The 13,741-nt window shown below is 44.8% G+C and overlaps 1 protein-coding gene across 1 annotated transcript in view; it reads left to right on the top strand.

The window, feature by feature from the left end:
- Positions 1 to 13,741, top strand: part of LOC146809856 (cytosolic phospholipase A2 gamma-like) — a 1,073,925-nt gene that overhangs the window by 866,906 nt on the left and 193,278 nt on the right. Inside the window, exons 11-12 of the mRNA XM_085616718.1 lie at positions 5,837 to 5,962; positions 6,650 to 6,763. Of these exons, the coding sequence (XP_085472844.1) occupies positions 5,837 to 5,962; positions 6,650 to 6,763 (240 nt within the window). The remainder of the gene's footprint in view (positions 1 to 5,836; positions 5,963 to 6,649; positions 6,764 to 13,741) is intronic.

Raw genomic sequence — 13,741 nt, 5'->3', positions numbered from 1 at the left:
CCAAAATACAGGATTCCCAGCTAACACTCCAAGCCCAGCTCCAGAAAGCAATATTGAAAGTGGAAGACCTGGTGAACAGAACTCGGCGGGAGAATATACGCATCCGGGACCTAGAGGAAGATGCGGAGGGCCCTGACTTGGAGGCGTTCGTGGTGGGCCTATTTGCGGACCTCTTAGCTCCTCACCAATTGAAGCTCAAACTTGGTTGAATCGACCATGTGGGGAACCTACAGCCGGGGGAATGCAGAAGGCCACTGGACATCTTGTTCAAGATGCACTCTTTTAAAACAAAGAAAGCCATCTTGAGTGCGGCAAGAAAGAAGGCTACAAGTGTGCTCTCTTCTAGGATCTAGCTCCCTCCACTTTGGCCCGTCGACAACTGCTGAGACCTGTTACCACCAAGCTATGAGACAAAAACATCCGTTATCGCTGGACATTTCCTTTTGGGCTCACGTTTTAATACAAGAACAAGGCGCATCAAGTAACCGACCCCACTGACGGTCTTCGTATTTTGGGCCTCCTACATGCAGAAGACAGAAACATTGCAGGCTCCTTGACTGACACTGAACAACCCCGAAGGGGTTCCAAGCCCTGCCACACAGTCACGAGATCTCGATAAACCACGAGAAGATTGCACTCAGAGAGTTGCTTGTTATAGACACCCCGACCTTCAAGATCTCCAGCCTAAATGCACTCCCATGGAACTGTGATGCACCGGAGCTATGAGGCCGATGGATGAACAAGGCATCTTGCCTGATGTACGAAACATTGCAGCCGATCAACAAGGACACAGAGGTTTTTATTTTCCTCTTCTTGAACTGTTCTCTAAATTCCTACCGCACGCCAGTCGGGGGGTGCGGGCCTTGTCCGTATTACCCAGAATTCTTCTATCTTTTTTTGGAGGAATTCCGAGCTGCAGGCCTGTTGGCTTTTAGGATCACATTTTTACAGGGATGTCGGGGGTTTTCTTTTTGGGGGGCAGGGGGTCTGGTGGTGCTGTTCGGGTTCCATTAATTTCTGGTTTCTATCAAGACTCACAGCATGTGAAGTGGGGGCACTGTGAAGCGCATGGTCTGCAGGAGGGGAGACCTTGTATTAACAGGGTCAGTAACCGCCGCATGTGCAGGAGAGTTCTGATCCACACGGGGAGGGAGGGAGGTAAATCCTATCAATGGTTTCTGTAGCATCATGGAATGTCAAGGTACTGAACTCCCCCCAGAAAGGCCAGATAATTTGGAAATATCTCACGCAGCCCTGGTTCGAGGTGGTGGCCCTCCAAGAAACTCATCTCAAAATGTCAGAGGACACTAGGCTCCGTCACAAATCGTACCCCTTAATATATAAGTCATCCGCTGACATCAAGCACAACGGGGTGACTCTGCTTTTCCATGGCTCAACCAAGTTCCAACCTGAAGCCACCAAGACAGACCGGGAAGGGAGAATCATAATGGTGAAGGGGAGGCACTCTATGCACATTTCTCTCTATACACCCAACTCTGGCCAGTCAACGTTCCTATCAAACGCACTGGACTTGATAAGTGGATTTGCGAAGGGCCCCATGGAGACTAGGAGACCTCAACCTGACATGGCACGAGACACTGGACAGCTCACACTCACTCAGAGCAAATACCAATAGCTTCTCCAAAGAAGTCAAACAGAAAATGCTCACACTTGGGCTATGCAATGCCTGGAGGTCGCCACACCCCACCAACAAAGACTACACATATTATTCGCACGTCCACCAGTCATACTCTAGGATCGACTATATTTTCATTAGTCAGGCACTAATGGGGCCCCTGCAGGCAGCGCAAATAATGCCAATTTCCTAGCAGATCACAGCCTGGTAACTACCAGTTTGACCTGGAGTGGACCTAAGTCTGGTACATCGAGGTGGTACTTCCTGCAGGCGATTACAAGTGACAAGACCCTGTGGGAGGAATTGAGGGCCTCCATCGCAGAATACTTTACACTCAATAACCCACAAGCTACTACCCTGCAGAACAATCGGGATGCCTCTAAGGCAATGCTGCGAGGTGAATGCATCCAACTTAACATGGTCCTAAATAAACAGAGGGCAAAGGAACGTGTTGCCCTTGAAGGGGAGTTAGACATAGTTGAAAAGGCACATAAGGCAACACCCACTCGGGCACTACAGCGACAACTTACCACGGTATGAGGCAAACTTCGCTCCATTTACAATAATCTCGAGACTCAAACTTTATAAAGCCCACGGACCTGACGGTTTTACGGTGCAATTTTACAAATGCTATGCTTCCGAACTAATCCCCCATCTCACCGAGCTATTCAAGGCGATAGCTGCAGAAGCTTGTGTCTCTGCATCAATTGCTGAAGCGGTGATATCTGTCATCCCCAAACCAGAGAAAGACCCCCAACACTGTGCTTCGTATAGGCCCATAGCCCTTCTTAACCTCGACGCAAAGCTGTACTAGCCGCTAGGCTGGAGGACTTGATGCTCAAACTAGTCCACCCTGATCAATACGGTTTTATATCCGATAATATCCGACGCACCATACATCTTATTGAGAAAGTGTCCAAATTTAAACTCCCAGCAATCTTGGTGGGTCTTGATGCTGAAAAGGCCTTCAACAGGGTGGACTGGTCGTTCCTCTTACACACCATGTGGAAATTTGGCTTTGGGGATACATTCCTCAACATGGTTAAGGCCAACTACCACCTCCCATGCTCACGAGTCATGGTCAACGGTTGTCCATCACTCCCCTTCATTCTTAGTAGAGGCACTCGGCAGGGATGCCCGCTTTCCCCCCTCTTATTCGCCCTTATCATCGAACCCCTCGCAGTGAGATTCCAAGCTAATGAGATTCGGGGAATACGCTTCAGCGGCATAGAGCATAAAGCGTCCCTCTCACGCTTATGGAGCCGGCCTCTTCACTCCAGGCGCTACAGGAGGAGCTGAAACACTTTGAGCGGGTGGGGGGTTTAAAGTAAATTTATCCAAATCCTCCATACTAAATCTCACGCTTCCCTCAATGGAGGCGACAAGACTGAGAGGCCAGACGTCCTTACAATGGGCTAAACACTCTCTCCTCTATTTGGGGGTCCACCTCACGCCTAAAATTGGGGATCTCTACAGGGCCAACTTGTCTCTCTAATGACTCAGCTGCAACAGGACCTTAAGAGATGGAAGCCCCTGTTCATCTCCTGGCTTGGGCGGCTCAACGCTGTTAAAATGACAGTCCCACCAAAACTATTATATTTATTTCAATTTGGGATCAAGTCACGAGAAGGGAGGGCTGGACCTCATTTCCTTCTCCGTACACCCCAATCCACTTCAACCCAGCATTTCCACCGGCACTACGTGAAGGGCCCTTTGACTGTTGGAGGGAGTGGGGATGCCTAAAGCTTTCTGATTTATTTCATAACTATGATGTCCTGACTTTCGAAACCTGCAAAAGAGAATTTATGATCCCACACAACAAACACTACCTCCAGCTCAAACACTGGGTCTCACTCCCACACATAAGAGAGGCCTCTACTAGAGAGCTAACGGCCATGGAGAGACTGGTGATTCACAAGGCAGGCTCCATGAAGGGTGCCATCTCCTCACATTACGCTATGTCATTGACTACACTACACGCTCCCCAGGCGCGCTACATGTCCTTCTGGGAACGGGTTCTAGGGTGCGATATCACCGAGGAGGAATGGAAACACGTATGGGGCGATATCACTAGACACAACAAATCTGTGGCCTTGAGGGAAGCTCACTATATGACACCTTTACCCTACTAAGCTCCGGCAGATCTTCCCTGACACCTCAGATCTCTGCTGGCGGGGATGTTGTTTACAGGGGATTTCCGACACATCTGGTGGGACTGTCCGGGTATTCAGCCCTTCTGGGAGGAAATCCTCTCACATCTCAAAGATATGTTGGGATACCCGATCCCGACCACCATCAAGGGGGCTTTACTGGGCATCAGGGACCTGGTGTTGGAACATTAAAAGAAAGCCGACAAGGCGATCATGTGGACATGTCTGGGTGCAGCAAAACTCACGATAGTGGCTGCATGAAAAAAGAAGGACACACCAGCAACGTCGATGTGGCATGCCCGCCTGTGGAGAATCTTCTCTATGGAGCGCCTCGCAAACATCTTTAGAAACAACTACAAGGCTTTTGAACACAAATGAGGTCCCCTAGTAACCTATCTATCCCGTGATTTTCCCTCGGCAATCTGTCCGTCTTCTGTACGGGCTATGCACCTCTTCCAGCTCTAACTTGTCCCAAGTTGGAATTAGTCAATGTAACTCCTGCTTTTTGATCAGGATAAGACCCCTCTTCCACTACCCAGCTTTATAGATATACCTATGTTACCCACTACTTCATCATGCGACATCACCACCACCAGGGAAGGGGAGGGGGGTTGAGGGAGGTTGGTGTTTGTGTTCTTGTCTGAGGACTCCTCCTCAAGGCTTGTTGTTTCAAAACAGGCGTCTTCTACATTACCTGTGGGGGGTTGTACGGACCCTGGGACGTATGAAAATGGGCTCTTATAAGGTGAATGTTTTTGACCCCGGGCCCTACATGCCCTTCTGTATTCATGTTGTCATTTTGGCTTATGACGCTCAATAAAATAATTTTGACAAAAAAAAAAAAGCAGGTGACTGGCTTAACCACTTCTTGCAGCGTCCATCTTGATCTACAGGGATTAATGATGTCCCACTCCAGTGCTGGCATTGGAAAAAATGTAATCCCGAACCACATAACATGGGGGTGCAGGTGTGAAAGAGGGGAGAGGTGGCATTCCAAGAGCTCGAAAAGCAGAATCCAACAGTCAACATAAAAATTTATTTTGTTTATAAATCTTCTGCAAGCAAATTGGCAACAAGGACAAATTTCACAGTAAATCCATTCGGCTGATTTTAGACTATCGTACAGGGCTAAGACACCTGCTACAGAAATCTTTGTGTGCCCAGCAATTTTGAGTAGATTATAATAGTTGTAAGGTAACTTTGAGCGTTAATGCAGTTCTGGGAGAGTTCTGTATTTTATCTAGTCAAATGTTTGACTCACAAATTAGCAGAGAGGGTTAACGTGCCGCTGTGCTGCAAACACATCCCGTGACATGTTGATCACAAAGGTGTATTTTATGCAGATAGGTAAGTGGGTTATTGTTTTTGACTTAAAGAGTTCATAGGTTCCAATCCTGCCAGTTTAGAACAGTGAGCTATGAACTAGCATCATGGAGCTGCAGACAGACTGCAAGTTGGAGGTTTACATCCTTATTGTTTTTTTCTCAATCTGTTGTTAGTCTAAGTTTAAAACGAAGGGTTGCTTTAGTTGGTAATAAAATCTTATTTTTACTACCCATTGCTACATTAAGTTTTAAATCCTGACTTTACATTTCTCCCAATCATGCATTCTTAACATAATATCTACAAGTATTGACAATATATTTTATAATCTTCACTGTGTTATGTATGTCAAGTTTTTTATTTGTGTTATTACTCATACACACGGTTAAATCTTGCATTTTTACTGGGCATGCACATATCTTACATAAAAGTGTTGAACAAAGCCACAACCTACCTCTAAATCATAGTTTCTCTAAAGTGCTTGTGAGGTGCATTGACATTCATGTGTCCCTTTATATGGGAAAGATCTCTACAGTTTTATTTTGTTTTCACAGATTTTTGCACCAGTTGCTTTTATCACATTAGTACCTATTCCAATCGCTGTGCCAGTTATGTTGATTATGGCAAGCATTGCATGTGTAGCTCTGCCTTTTCCATCTATTTCTCTTACATCCAAAGAATTTTATGTCATTTTATCTGAAGAAAGATTACTTTCTTGATCACACAGGGAATGAAGATACGTCCAGCAGCCAATTGGCTACGATGATGGCTAAATATTGGGATACAAGTGACAACAAAACAAAAACTGATGCAGTCAAAATTCTTTCAATGATAATGGCACAGGAATTTTATCGTAAGTAAGAAATGCTGTACCTTTTTGTGGACTGTGAAATCGGATTTTCTGCAACAAGTCGTTATCTCTACAGTTCTGCTATTACACTTTAAACAACTGGGAATATGGAACAACTATACCTACCCCAAATTACTATGCGGAGTTCTGCAAAAAATGTTTTTTTATTCCTGGGATTTAACACAGGCATTTACCACGTACTGTAAGCAAGTGCTTAATGTCTGACTCTGCAGGACAGCTGTGAGAGGGTTTGGGACAGTGTTGGAGAGCAAGGAAAAAGGTCTACTGGCAGGGTGGAGCGTTATATTCCCCCCACTACCGAGGCTCGGCGGGGATCGTGTGGGTGGGGTGGGGGGGGGGCGAAAGAAACGGGCCTTGGCGCTGCAGTCCTCTCTCAAAGCAATTTAACTGGCAGGAGTTTCCCAGCTGTGAAAATCGTGGTCAGTGCTCCTACAGCACACGAGAGATGGTCAGTGTGTTGTTCTGCACAACTTTCCAAAAACAATTACTTCCGATTTGGGTTTAGTATAGTAAGTGAGATTCAAAAGAGCACGAGACGGGAGAGCTGGGAAATGTGTGGAACATGTTTTTTATTGAAGCACGTTACTTAGGCATGGTTAAGATTCCTCTGTTGACCGAGAGATCTGGAGTATTGCCCCGAAGCCTAAAATGCCGCCTTTCTTTCTGCAGCCTACCCCGAACTGGCCCCAGTTCAGCCAAAAGAGGTAACTCTGCTTCTCAAAATTGTGAAATGTTTGGTGACCTGGACATGGGGGACGACCAATAACTTTAATTACAACATAAGTAAGTAAGATATTTGCCACTGTGAACTTTTAATCTTCTGTTTTTTTAATTTTACAACATTTCGTCATCAGTGTATCCATCGGCAGGAATGTGTCCCTTCGCTCCTCCAAGACTGAAACAAGAGTGCAAAATGAATTTTTTAATTCAGGTCTGGTCCATTTCAAGTGTTGTGGGTTCAAATGGTTTTGTTAAAAACCCTATGCGTTGACCACTCAGGATTTCGTTTATAATGCGGTAAAACTGCATCTCAGTAATCTTATAATTAATCCAAATTGTTAGAGGCAATAATCCATTTACCGTATAAAGGGTATGATGTATGAACATTTCATTCGCTAAAAGTAGTCGCAAATTGCGCACCAGCTTTTTGGGAGTGGAAGGAATTGTGCAAACCAACCGACGTACTAATAGGTCAATTAAAGTGACGACTCGTACCTCCCAAAATATTCATAGGGTACGTTGTAAATTGCGACTAATAATGCTTGGGTCCCATTACAGGAAATGGTGGCCTGCTGGCGTCTATGATCGTATTTTAAATATAGTCAACGTCTTTTCTAAATGCAGTTAATTTTCCTTTAAAGAAATGGGGGTGTATTTTAGAAGAAAGGTTTTTAGTTTTTTTTAGAGTTGGTAGAGGTCCGTGGATAACGGCTTACTTTTCAGCAAACTTTTTTTCGCACTTACATAGGCCGTCAATACCGTATGCGTTAACACTTCCTTTGAGGTGTTGAGTAAAAATAAAAGCGACTATATTCAGTTGCATAGCATTGATACATACCTTAGTGAACTGCAATTTGGAAGGGACACCCTAATCGCTCCCTTTCTAAACAGAGATTTGTTGTGGTGTCCTGAACCCACTTTGCGATTTGGTATCATGCTACCGGATCTGAAAATAGGTTAAGTACAAAACAAATAGCTATTTTGTGGTCTGAACCCCTGTGAACGAAGAACACACAGGCTTTGCAGCTGCAAAATGGTTTTGTACAACAGTCCCAACGTTCTATAGAACCTTCAATGAGGGCCACTGTGTCAGCTGTGTAGCTAGCCCATGATTGCTTCATCAATCTGTTAATTGGAAAAAAAGTGTCAGGGACTTTAAATTCAGTATAAAATCACATGTGACATTCAGGTACAAAAATGTGGGAGTGGCATATGCCTGCTGAAAATCTGTATGAATGGGGGAGAAAGCGATCACTTTTTAAATTGTGGGATAAAAAATCCCTGTCACCCTCTGCAAGAGATGTGTGAAGATAGCTGTCACCCCAACGAGGATTCCAGTACGTTCTCCCACATGCCAAGGGATCCAAAAATCACATCACATCTAAGTGAATTTATCATGCAAATCTCAAAGGAAATCACCAAAAGTAAGCAGGTCCTAACCATTCAAAGTGATTCCTTGTGGCTTTGCAGTTAAGGAATTCCATAGTTTGGCAACTTGAACAGAGAAGGTGTGCCATCAATAGATTTCTTCCTGTGTGTAGGATCCATTAAATGAAATGTCAGACGAACATCTTAATTTGGGAGCATTTGGTGATTTTTCATTGAAGGAATTTTGGTCCTTTTTACTTTATTGCTCTGAGTGCTGCATATTACTTTGAAAGAGGATCTTTTTGCGATTGGCAGCTAGTACACTCTCCAGAACTGGAGAGATGCTGTTTGTTTAAGTAAGAGGAAATTCAAGAGGTAAGAGTGATGCCTTCTACACTGAATCTTTTGAATACAGTAATTAAAGGTATCATGGTCACAAACTGCTTAATGAAGTAGTATGATGCTGCTCCATTTTGTTTGACTGTAGTTTTTAGGTCAGCGCAAATTGTGATTAGGGCTCTCTCGGTCCGTTTACCTGGCTGTAATCCTGGTTACGCATCTGAGAGTAGTTGGTTTCGTACTATAAATTGTCAGATCAGATGAAATGCTGCTTTCTTCATATGTTTGATGTTAGACCTGGCACCATTGGCGTGAGTCTCCCTTCCATTTTTCGCTGTGTCTCCTCTGTTTTTGCTGGTTATAGATGCTCTGGGCGCTGTGCCACTGCCATTCAGTGCCACAGCGCGAATGCTCCTTTTGTAAAGATGACATGTGAATTGGTACATCCATGATTGGCTTATTTGGTTTACCTGTTAGTCCCTAGTAGCGTGGCCTGTGTGTGCCCAGGGCTGGTAAACCGAATGCTGCTGGTGGGCCTGCAGCACTGGTTTGTGCCACCCACAGAAGTAGCTTGTAAAGTGTGTCTCAGACCTGCCACTGCAGTGTCTGCGTGCAGTCCAGAACTGCCATCTTGGCTGTGAAGTGCACCCACTTCCCAGCCCCTGAACCTTCCCTTGGCATCCTGCAAGCCACCCTTATGATAGGATGCATTGTATGTGTAAGGTAGGACATGCTCTGATGTGTGTAGCATGTCCTAGTAGTGAATTACACCCAATTTCGTTTTTCACTACTGTAAGGCTACCTGTTCTCCATAGGCCAGAATGGGAGGTTTTGGCTATTACATTCTATAGTCCTAACTGAACCCCAGAACATGGTAAAAAAACGAATTTAGTATGCCTGAGCTCAGAATATTAAAATACATCTTTTAGTGAAGGTTATTTTTATATTCTGTGTTTGAAACTACCACTTTTAGAGTATAGGTACTTTCTTGCCTAAGCCTTCAAGTGTGCTCTGCTATTATGTGTATTGGCTGTCTGGTTTTGGAGGGACAGGGCAGGCTGAGTCAGACCTGGGTTGAATAGAGAGATCTGCCTTGGAATGAGGGGAGGGGTAGCTCCTGCACCTGAATAGGGCTGTGTCTGGCAAGGTTAATGCTGGCTCCACCTCCCGCTGTGCATATGAGGGAAGACACCCATCTTTCAGAAAGGAAGGATGCAGGCTGGTAAACAAAGTGCTCGAGGGCTGGGCAGAACAGGTTCTGGCTGGGTTCAGAGACTTGTGACTCCTAAGAACAAAGACTTTGGGGGTATAAATATTTGTGCCCAAACCCCTACAATTTGTATTGCTCCTGGACAACAAGAAGACCCTCTGTCTGTGTAACTACAGGAATCTGCAGGAGAAGGACTGTCCTTGTGCTTGTGTGCTGTTTCTGGGACTGGCCTGCAGTGGTTACTACTGGACTTGGAAGAAGAGGAAAAGGACTTTGAAGGAACTTTTATTTTGTGGCTACAGCAATCACCCAAGGGCTAGAAGAGAGCTAGCCTCCTGCAGGAGTCTCAGGCACACCAGACTCCACCACCAGCCTCCTGTTTCCTCCCAGCGAGGATTTTTATCTGCAGGTGAGGCTCCTGTGAGTTCCAGGGCCTCTAGTTCTACTGCTGAGAAAAGAGTGCTGAAAATCGTCGCTAAGCCCCGTTAGCGAGCCACTGCAGCTGGAAAGCGTGGGAAAAATCATCGCTCTGCTGCCGCCGAGCGCTCGCTACCGGAGATCATCGCATCACCTGTCGGCGGGCCTGAAAACGCTCGCTAACCCCAAGGATTATCGCATCACCTGTCAGCGGGCCCCAAAACGCCCGCTAACCAAAGTACGTCGCATCACCTGTCTGCGGGCCTGAAAACGCCCGCTAGCCCGAAGATCATCGCAGAGCCTGTCAGCGGGTTCCAAAACGCTTGCTAAACCCAAGTTATTGAATCACCTGACGGCGGGCCTGAAAACGCTCGCTAAAGACCCGAAGATTGTCGCATTGCTTGATATCGTGCCCCAAAGCGCTCGCTAACCAAAAATCATCGCACCAAGTTCATCGCAGTGCGGACGCCGAACGTTCGTCATTTTCCCCGCATCGCATCAGGATCGTGGCTCCCTCGCGGAGCGCCATTTTCTTCTATCGCAGTAAGATCGCACATGCACCAGGCTCAGTGCATCATCCTCCCTTAGCGGCAAGGATTTTATCGCATCACCGGCTTAGCGTGAAGAAGTTTGTCGCTTTCTTCTGCCCGCAACCCAGCGCATCATCCTCCCTTGCAGTAAGGTTTCAACGCATCGCTGGTTAGCGTGAGGAAATTTATCGCTACAACTCTTTAGCGACATTTTTGTTGCTTTGCTACAGAATTCAGATACCTTGTGAGTAAAAGGGTCGTAGAGACCCCTGCATTGAACTGAACCTCATTTTGTGCACCTTGAACTATTTTTGCAGCATTTCTAAAGTAACCCTATTTTTCTAGTATGGTGGATTTTTACTGTTATTGGTCTTGTGATTAAGTCTATATAAATATACTTATTTTTTTATAACTACTTGAGTGGTGTCCATTTGTAGTGTTCTTCCCTGTGTTACTATGTATGGTCATAAATGCCTCACACACTGCCTCTGAGATAGGCCTAGCTGCTCGTGCTACGTTACCACAGGGTTGAACAGGGGTTATCAAAGGGTGTAGGCTGCTTACTCTGACTTAGGAAGAAGGGTCCCTACTTGGACAGTGGCCAGCCATTGCCAACTAGAGGCCCCCATTTCTAACATTTGACAAGGAATGATACATTGGAGATCGGTCTATAGTTTTTTGAGTCTTCTGGGTACTAGTTCTTCTTAAGTAATAGGTGTAGGTATGCCTTCCTAATTAGCTCTCGGAAAACCTATTGTCTTTATTGAGTATTGATAATATTTCTGACTTGGATTTGTGGGTGTTGATAGAAGTATCTTTTTGAATATTTGTGATGAGCCAGCTGAGTTGTTGGCTCTTTAAAATCTTCGAAATGGTGATAGGGCTGGAGATTGGTTTCCTGGTTGATACTTATTTTTTATAACTACTTGAGTGGTGTCCATTTGTAGTGTTCTTCACTGTGTTACTGTGTATGGTCATAAATGCTTCACACACTGCCTCTGAGATAGGCCTCGCTGCTCGTGCTACGTTACCACAGGGTTGAACAGGGGTTATCAAAGGGTGTAGGCTGCTTACTCTGACTTAGGAAGAAGGGTCCCTACTTGGACAGTGGCCAGCCATTGCCAACTAGAGACCCCCATTTCTAACATTTGACAAGGAACGATACATTGGAGATCGCTCTATAGTTTTTTGGGTCTTCTGGGTTCTAGTTCTTCTTAAGTAATAGGTGTAGGTATGCCTTCCTAATTAGCTCTCGTAAAACCTATTGTCTTTAAAGAGTATTGATAATATTTCTGACTTGGATTTGTGGGTGTTGATATAAGTATCTTTTTGAATATTTGTGATGAGCCAGCCGAGTTGTTGGCTCTTTAAAATCTTCAAACTGGTGATAGGGCTGGAGATTGGTTTCCTGGTTGATAGTGCTCTGTTGTATTATGGGGAACAGTTGATTCTCTTGATTTTTAGAAAATAATCCAGTTTGCATACTTTAGTGTAGAAATGGGAAGGCAGGTAGGAGCTTTGATTACCTTCTGCATTGTGACATTTTGATGCAATTTAATGGAGTTCCTTAACTGGGCATTTGGCACTGTTGATTCAGTGGATTTATGGTGACATTCTTTATATGTGATTTTCCCCTGAAGCTGAATTAATTGTACTCGTGTCAACTCTAGCGGTACTGTCCTGAAATAGTACATTACCCGGGGGAGTATGCACATTTTTAAAACAATGCATCGCCCTTCCATTGATAAATGGAGACACTCTACCTTTTCCAGTTGACTTTTAACAGAAGCAAGTATGTCTGCCCAGTTCACTTCAACTATCTCTTGGAGTGATATCCTGATCTTTATGCCCAAATATCTTGCTTCAGGTGTGGCAACGACATCACCAGGACAAAGTCCCTCAGTGCAAACAACCTGGGTTTTAGAAACATTTAACTTATATCCGGCAACTTCCCCATACTGTTGAGTCTGGCTCTCAATCTCCCTTAATGCTTGCTCTGGGTCAGATGTTACTACCGCTATATCATCAGAGTAAGCAAGAATGCGCACTTGATATTGCCCCACTACCATCGACTGTATACGGTTGGTGGTCTCCAATATTTGCAACAATGGGTTAATATAAATAGCAAAAGATGACTCTTTCCCCATTGTACAAATTCTTGCCCGCGGACGTTTGTACATAGTCTGTAACGCTAACAAAAATTGGGGACCAAACCCCATCTTTCGCATTGTAGCCCACAAAAATAACCATGATAGACAGTCAAATGCTTTTTCGGCATCTAGAAAAATTATACCTATATGCTGTTGACATGTGGTAGCGTAGTCTATCAGCATGATTACCCTGTGTATATGATTTACCGTACTCCTACCGGGCAAGATGCCATGCTGGTACCTAGATACCAACGGGAATGTAACTTGTCCTACCCGATTTGCAAGGTTTTTTTAATATACCTTGCTATCAGCATTTATTAATGATATCGGTCTATACGACCCCGGGAGCCTAGGAGGCTTATCCTTCTTCTTAAAAATCACTATATTGGCATCATCCCAAGATGGTGGGGATGCCCACACTGAGCTTCTAAAAACGTGGCCAGCAAATCATCCTCGATAATTGAAAAAATCATCCGGTAAACCTCCAAGGGAAGTTTGTCCGGCCCTGCCGCTTTCCCTGATGCTAGTTCATCTAATGCTGTCTGAAGTTCTAGCATGGTAATGCAAGCCTCTAGCTCTTCCCGTTCAACTAACCCTATCTCAGTTAAATCAAAATTGCGAAGATATCTCTCTATAGTGCCCTGCGTCACAGGATCTTAAGTATATAATTCTTTATAATACGAATGAAATACCTCCATTATGCCTTCCATAGTCTCAACTATGCCCCCTTTACCATCTTCCAAAATTTCTATTCGCTGGGAGGTTTGTCTACCAAGCAGTCTTTGGGCTAAACATCTGCCAGTTGTCTCCCCATATTCATATCTTTCTGCCTTATGTATTTTGAGCTGAGCAGCAAGTTCTTGACTCCATATCCCATTGATTCTAGCCTTGCAACAGGCCGTCTTGGCTTGCAATTCTTTACTATCCAGATTCGCTCTAACCGCTTGTATAAGTTCACATTCAGCCTTCTTTAGTTCCTCACATAAACCCAGCATTTGTTCTTTCTGTTTTTTCTGCTTAGCCCAGC

The sequence above is a fragment of the Triturus cristatus genome, chromosome 7 (assembly GCF_964204655.1).
Source record: "Triturus cristatus chromosome 7, aTriCri1.1, whole genome shotgun sequence".
Classification (NCBI taxonomy): domain Eukaryota; kingdom Metazoa; phylum Chordata; class Amphibia; order Caudata; family Salamandridae; genus Triturus; species Triturus cristatus.
This window is presented reverse-complemented; position numbering and strand designations above follow the sequence as displayed.